Below are 7,730 nucleotides of genomic sequence, written 5' to 3'. Positions count from 1 at the left end.
CTCTTTTCAACTTCCACCTCTTCAACATCACCATGAAAATCGGCCACGTGTCCCACCATCATCATTACCATTTTAAAGCGTTTTTCATCATCTTCTTCCTATAAATACCCATAAACCATTTTCTCTGAATTCTTTTAACGCTTCAGAACTCTTTTCTTCATACCCATTTCTCAAGCTTTCATACTCCCCTGAGAAAAAATTCCTAAGTTCTTCCTAACAATGGCTCCTCAAAAACCTTCAAGCTGCAAACATTCCAAGAAGAAACAAGATCCAGCTCTCTCCCCTGTGCACGATTTAAAAGGACCAATGACTATTGGAAATCAACAGTATGTTCCTCAACCTCCAAATGAGAAAGAAAAAGAATGCATCTATAAATCCCAGGTATTAATTCCTGTTCTTATTTATGGAAACTGTCACGCTATGCTAGGTCCCCTTCCAAACCCAGAGATTAAACCAGATCGTTTAAGAGAATTTTTCCAACTTATTTCCATACAAAGCCCATAGGCGCTGGAGTGAAACCTCAGCCTAAGGAAAAAATTGTAGAACAAAATGATCCATCGAGTTCGACGGATGCTGGAGAACTGAACTTAAACTATTTGAATTACAACAGGATATTTAGAACCTATCCATGGTCGAAAGACCCTTCTGACTACTTATCTTGGCTAGATAAAATCGAAAAGGTTAAAGGGGATTTTTGGAAAGAAGTAGGCATTTTCGACCTTATTCAGTTGTCGAGAGTAGGACCCAATATCTGCCCAAATATGCTTTTAGCTTCTCTCTACTTCTGGGACAGTACCTACAATAACATTCACCTTCCTCGTGGGATGGTTACGCCCACTCTTTTCGACACAGCAGCCATTGTTGGCCTTCACCCTAATGGTATAGATTTCGACCCTACTATCCTAAATGAAGATACCATCGCTTTCGAGACTAGCCTCGCCCCATACTCTTTATTTACGTCCTATTATCATGACAAGAGCACCACGAAAGTCTCAGATGTCGAACACATAGCCTTTTTGACTCTGTGGCTATCCAAATATGTGTTCTGCTCTCGTTCCCTCCAAGTTGCCAAGAGATTCATCACCATAGCCAATCAGCTTCATGCAGGCACAAAACTATGTTTGAGCAAAATGATTCTGGCGAGCCTTTACGAATCTCTGAGTGAGAGCGTACATCTTTTGAAAACTATAAAAACCCAAGGTAAAATTAACTTATCAGGACCTTTTTGGCTCTTGCAATTATGGCTTAATGCCACCTTTGAAACTTCTCTCCCTGTAGAGCCAGAGGTAGATGAAGAAGAAGTGAAAAATAGGACTGTCGAATGGCCAAGGTTGGTGCAAATAACGCCAACTGATGAAGGGATTGGCCTTCGACAAGCTTTCAAAAGCTATGTCATGATGTTTGCCAAGAGGTATCAGTTTACTTCGACCATGGCACCTTTTGCTGACAGAAAAATTGGACCTAAATGGTTCACCCAACAACTGCCCCTAGAGATGCAGAAGGATGAAAATGTATTTTTGAATGTTTGGGAGTCATTCTTAACCCCTAGGCTCCTTTTTTCTTATCGTAACGCCACTAAAACCCAAAATGCTTTGATAGTTTATCAACCCAACCTTGTTTCTAGACAGTTTGGCCTGATCCAGATAAAACCTCGACCTCTATTCCCCAAGAAAGGATCCATCATCTTCTACAACTCCCTTTATACTGAAGGTGAGGGCAAAGAACTGTCGAAGAAACTGACTGATGACTCTCTCGACATCCGACCAGTGATCTTTCGACCATCATTCCTATGTACTCCTGAATTTGATGAATGGTGGAAAGATTATTATTCCAACAGATTTTTTGACGTAGCAGCTTTCACTACGCATTTAACAAATGCTTTTGCTTTTATGCAGGATCAGACCAAAAAAGGTATTCAAAGACACATTAGAGAAATACAAAAATTTCAAAAATATTTCGAAACTGTGTATAGACCCGATGATCTTAGTCGAACCATACACGAAGCAACAGCAGAATTATAACGTAAATTGACGGAGAAGTTTGAAAAATTGTCATTTCCTTCAAATGTTCGACCAGAGGCGCGCTATGACCTGACTTTCAGTTGTCATCCACCAAAATTTCCTCCTTTGCCAACTACTGAATTTGGCGTGGCATTTAGCCCTCCATTTCCAGATTGGTTCGTTTGTGGGGACTTTATGAAAATTCTTCGTCAACAGTACAAAAAACCTGCTGAGCGTGTGGTCCCGACTAAGTATCATCTGGGCGAATACCAAGGACACCTTCATATTGGAATAGAACACGTTCGCGTGGAAGATCCCATTCTTGAAGGTGTTCATAGAAAACATGATTTTTCTTTTGTTATTCTAACTATATTGTCATGTATTTCTTATATTCGTTTCTAAATCTCCTTTCTTTCCTTAGCCGTGAGGATTCCTGCCAAGAAAACTTCTGTCGAAGCGTCGCCAAGTGCTGCTAAGAAACATTCGACAAAGGTACGACACATCACTTCTTCTCATTTATTCTTTTCCCTTTTTAGAAACTAACTGGCTTTGGTCTGCATGACTAGGTAAGTCAAAAACCCCCATCAGTCCAAAAGAGAAAGAGTGAAGAGGAGAAAGAAGAGGATAATGTTCCTAATGAAGAATCTGGTGACGAATCTCCAGAGCTAATCCCCCCTCCTCAGAAGAAGAAGAAACTCACAAAGGTCTCTTCCCAAAGATCCATTGTTAAATCAACTAGGAAGGATTTTGCAAGTACTCCCACTACTAACCCTCAGTCGAAGGATAAGGAGAGTGGGAAATCTAGCTTTAACACTGAGATTCTTGAGATAAATATTTATTTCGACTGTACTATTCATCTTCTTTGCCTCTTATTCTTCTAAACTTAGAGTTATTTTGCAGAAACAAGTGGCTGTCGAAAGAACACCTGAGAAAATTCTGGAGGAAACAGTCAAAGAAGAAGATATCCCCATAAGTGATCATGACAGGCAAATTGTAGCAGAATTCGACGCTACAATGGGTGAAGCTTCTGAAGACGAATCTCCTCCTCATCCAGGATTAGATGTTGCAACTCAGGGTGATGATACTGACATGGAAGCTGGAGTCGAAATTGATCATGAAAACGAAACTGCCAAAGATGGGGGAGACCAGTCGAAACAAACAGAGGCTGAGCAAACTTTAGAGCGAAACACTCCATCTGCTCCTGATCAGACCCCAGGAAGCGGCAAATCAACTGGTTCGACTAGTTTCTCTCGCGAGGAGCTTGGAAATCTTAAAGTGTAGAGACCCTTAGAGTATCTGAAGGCTATGCTCAGTGCTCGTTTTAATTTTCAAGATTCTTCGCAGAGCAGTTCAACTACTTCTGGGGCTACTTCTGAAGCACCATCTCTTGGAAACATATTGACCAAGATTAAGACGAAAATCCTTGATGTTGATTTGTTCAAAGTCTTGGAAGAAAACGCTCTTGCCCATCTTGAACTCAAGAAAATTCTGAAACAAGTAAACGTCTTGGAAGCTTCTACTGAGGGTGGAAGTTTTGTGATGGAGCTGATGACCCTTATTGACTTGGCGACTGCAGACCTTCATCGTTAAAGAGATCTTACCCATCAAATCTCCTCAAAATCGGAAACTCAAACTGCTGAATGGGATGCTTTTGCGACTTCGACTGACAAAGTTTCAAAGTTGCAACAACTTTCTGAGACTTACGTCAAAGAAATTGCTGCTTGTGATGACAATATCCAAAAATAGGAGAAACAGATAGCAGCACTTCAAGAAAAGATCTCTCAAGAGAAAAAACGTAAAGCATCCATACATCAACCTAAGCAGAACGAGATTGACGAAGAACTGAGGGTGGGTATTCGACATGCAGAGAAGGCCCAACAACTTAGTCAAGAGATTGAGACTCTCTCCACTCACAAAAGTCTTTGTGATTATCGACTCCAGTTTCAGAGGAAGAAATTCGCCACGTTGAAGGAAACTTTTGCCAGTCTCAATTTGTATTCGAATTAATTTTAACAATTCTTAGCCCTTTGAGGCTCTCTTTGTAATAACTTTAGTTCCCTTTTTATTTGGCAAAGCTATCACAATTATGTTTACAATTAATCTACTGTTATTTTTATTTCCTGCAATATTGGCTTATATTTTTTCAAATACTTGCCATTTATCTTTAGGATTCTTTCATCTTTCCCTATTTCTTCAACCTCATACGCGCCATTTGAAAAACTTTTCAAAATCTGGAAAGGTCCTTCCCACTTAGGAGACCATTTTCCCATTAACTTATCTTTTCGATCCATAGGAAGGATCACTTTCCAAACAAGATCACCAATTAAGAAGGTCTTGAATTTTACTTTCTTATTGTAAAACTTTTCGACTCTTTCTTTTTGTCTCTTTATTAGATCTAGCGCATGCAGCCTTTCTTCGTCTAGATCAACTAATTCGTCCATCATCATACTCCAATATATATATGATGGGATTTCATGATGCCTTTGCACTCTGACTGACTGCAAATATATTTCGACTGGTAAGATTGCATCATGTCCATAGGTCAATTTGAATGGAGTCGAATTTGTTGCTTCTTTTGGAGACGTTCGACAAGCCCACAGAGCTTGATCTAAAGTTTTGTGCCAGTTTCTAGGTTTCTTTCCTACATGCTTCTTGATCAAATTTATCACCACCTTGTTGGCTGCTTCCACTTGTCCATTGGCTTGAGCGTAGTAAGGTGTCGAAGTAAGGAGTTTAAATCCTGTTTCTTGTGCAAATTTCTGCATATTCTTACCAGTGAACACAAATCCTTGATCTGTTGTTATTGTTTCTGGTATCCCAAATCTGTAGATTATGTACTTTTGGATAAAATCTATAATTGCTTCTTGATCCACATTCACCAATGATATGGCTTCAATCCATTTAGTAAAATAGTCTATTCCAACCAAAATGTATTTTTGCCCTTTTGAAGAGGCTGGTCGAATTTCACCAATCAAGTCTAAAGCCCAACCTCTAAATGGCCAAGGATTTATAATTGAATGCAACTCACTTGCAGGAACATGGGGTATGCCTGCATGTACTTGACATTCCTGACATCCTTTTGCAAATTCGACACAGTCCTTCAGCATTGTTGGCCAATACATTCCTTGTCGAAATAATAACCACTTCATTTTGTGACCTGCTTGGTGTGCGCCACACGCTCCAGTGTGCACATTCGACAATGCTATGTAGGCTTCATCCTCACCTAAGCATTTCAACAAGAGTCCTTCTGCAGTCTTTTTGAACAATTCGTTTCCAAAAAGTACATAACTTAAAGCTCTGTATTTTATCTTTCTTTCTGCTTTCTGATTTGGGTCTTGTAGATAATTCTTGATAGGCTTTCTCCAATCTGCAATTCCTGAATCATCTATATTGAATATCTCGAAATTTTCTTCGTCACCGTATCCTAATCTTATTGACTCCAAATCTGATGGAGACAACTTGGTGGATACGACTCTTCCTCTGACTTCGATAGCCTCTTCTAAATTTTCCTTCGACACTTTGTACCCAGACGCTACTTGAGCAAGATCATTCGCCTCTTGGTTCGCTAGCCTGGGGATGTGCCTCAAGGCCACATTGTCGAATTCCTTGAGAAGTCTATTGGCTATTACAAAGTACATGATTAGATTTTCTTTCACGCATTTATACTCTTTAGTCAACTGTTTTATCACCAGTTCAGAGTCGCCCATTATTTCGACTCTTGTTGCCCCCAATTTCAACAAAATTTCAAGTCCAGCAATCAAAGCTTCATATTCTGCTTCATTATTTGAACACAGATTTTCAACTTTGTACTTGAATTTTGTTGGAATTCTGTCAGGAGAAATAATCAACATCCCAACGCCAGTTCCATTTTTATGACTGGAACCGTCGAAATACAATTTCCATGGTTCTAATTCGACATACTCTACATCTTCTATGGAATGGTCAGCTATAAAATCAGCAACCACTTGTCCTTTCACAGCCTTTAAAGGTAGATATTTCAAGGAGTATTCTGTTAATGCTAAAGCCCATTTTCCAATTCGACTATGTAAAATAGATTTAGATAACATATATTTTATTACGTCGAAATGGGAAGAAATATATACATCAACAGGCTTTATATAATGCTTTAACTTCATACAAGAAAAATATACACATAGACATAGTTTTTCTATAACACTATATCTAGTTTCAACATCATTCAGGATTCTACTGAGATAATAAATGGCCCTTTCGACGCCATTCTCATCTTCTTGACACAACATACTTCCTAATGTTTTGTCTGATGCCGAAATGTACAATCTCATACTTCTTTTTCTACAAGGAGACATTAGAATTGGGGGACTAGCCAGGTATTCCTTAATTTTGTCAAAGGCAACTTGATGTTCTTGTCCCCATGCAAAGTCTTCCTTCTTTAGTCGAAGTAGAGGAGAGAAAGCTTGCGTTTTTCCACTAAGGTTGGAGATAAATCTTCTGAGAAAGTTGATTTTCCCTAGCAGAGACTGCAGCCCTTTTTTCGTTGATGGCGCTTTCGCCTCCATTATGGCTTTGGCTTTGTTTTCATTTATTTCGATTCCCTTCTTGTGGACCACGAAACCTAAGAAATCACCCGCCTGCACACCAAAAGCACATTTAAGTGGATTCATTTTCAAACCAAACTTCCTCATCCTTTCAAAGGATTGTCGAAGATGATCAATATGACTTTTTCCTGAAACAGACTTAATCACAATATCGTCAATGTACACTTGCATGAAAGTTTCAATAAAGTCATGAAAGATGGAATTCATAGCCCGTTGGTAAGTTGCTCCAGCGTTCTTTAAACCAAAAGGCATTACTACCCATTCGTACGTTCCTATTGCTCCAGGACAATGGAAAACCGTTTTAGGAACATCTTCTTCAGCGATAAAGATTTGATTATAGCCAGAGTATCCGTCTAACATACTTAAATACTCATGGCCTGCTGCAGAATCTATAAGCATTTCTGCTACTGGCATGGGATATTCATCCTTTGGGGTAGCCGAGTTTAAGTCTCGAAAATCAATGCATACCCTAAGTTTGCCATTTTTCTTAATTACAGGAACGATATTTGCAATCCATTCGACATACCTGGTTGTGTGGATGAACTTGCATTTTAGAAGTCTTTCGACCTCTTCTTTTATTTTCGACAGAATCTCTGGTTCGACCTTGAACTAGGGGTCCATTTTTGCGCTTATGTAGGTTGGTCTACTTTCTGCCCCCACTCCCAAATTTACTTCTTCTAATGGATCTTGTGCCACCATCTTCACGTTAGTTGACACTGGATCTTTTTCGAACCCTAGGGGTTCGTCATCGTAAATGGTGTCAAGCTTTTGTTGTTGCCATTCGCCCATTTGGTTGCTATAATAATGTTCTGCAACGTCCCTTTGGGGACATTGTTCGTTGGAATTTTCTTTGTTGGCTTCGACAGCCATATATTTTACTTCAGCCTCAAGGGCCTCTTTGAGTTTGTTTTCGGCTATGTAAGCCGTAATTTTTTCGAGCGATGATTCTTTACTCGTCATCGTCAAATTCGCTTCCCCATCCTGTTGGCGCTATATGAGTAGTTCCCCACATGTAAGATTCGCCAATTACTTCTTTGTCCCACTGGAAACCATGTGTAGGATGAAGGTACATGGAGCAGTAGGCGTTGTCCGTTGCCTTTAGGTCGAATTCGGCTGGGCTGCATGGAGGTATGTGAGCCAGGTTCTTGTCGAA

At 39.7% G+C, this 7,730-nt stretch overlaps 1 protein-coding gene across 1 annotated transcript; it reads left to right on the top strand.

Annotated features, from left to right (window-relative positions):
* Positions 1-219: 219 nt before the first annotated feature.
* On the top strand, positions 220-3,281 carry LOC127094634 (uncharacterized). The gene is made up of 5 exons (XM_051033442.1): positions 220-381; positions 1,896-1,911; positions 2,422-2,492; positions 2,567-2,704; positions 2,901-3,281. The coding sequence occupies exons 1-5, from the start codon at positions 220-222 to the stop codon at positions 3,279-3,281; spliced, it is 768 nt and encodes a 255-aa protein (XP_050889399.1).
* The last annotated feature ends 4,449 nt before the right edge of the window (positions 3,282-7,730 follow it).

This window comes from Lathyrus oleraceus, chromosome 6, assembly GCF_024323335.1.
Source record: "Lathyrus oleraceus cultivar Zhongwan6 chromosome 6, CAAS_Psat_ZW6_1.0, whole genome shotgun sequence".
Taxonomy (NCBI): Eukaryota; Viridiplantae; Streptophyta; class Magnoliopsida; order Fabales; family Fabaceae; genus Lathyrus; species Lathyrus oleraceus.
This window is presented reverse-complemented; position numbering and strand designations above follow the sequence as displayed.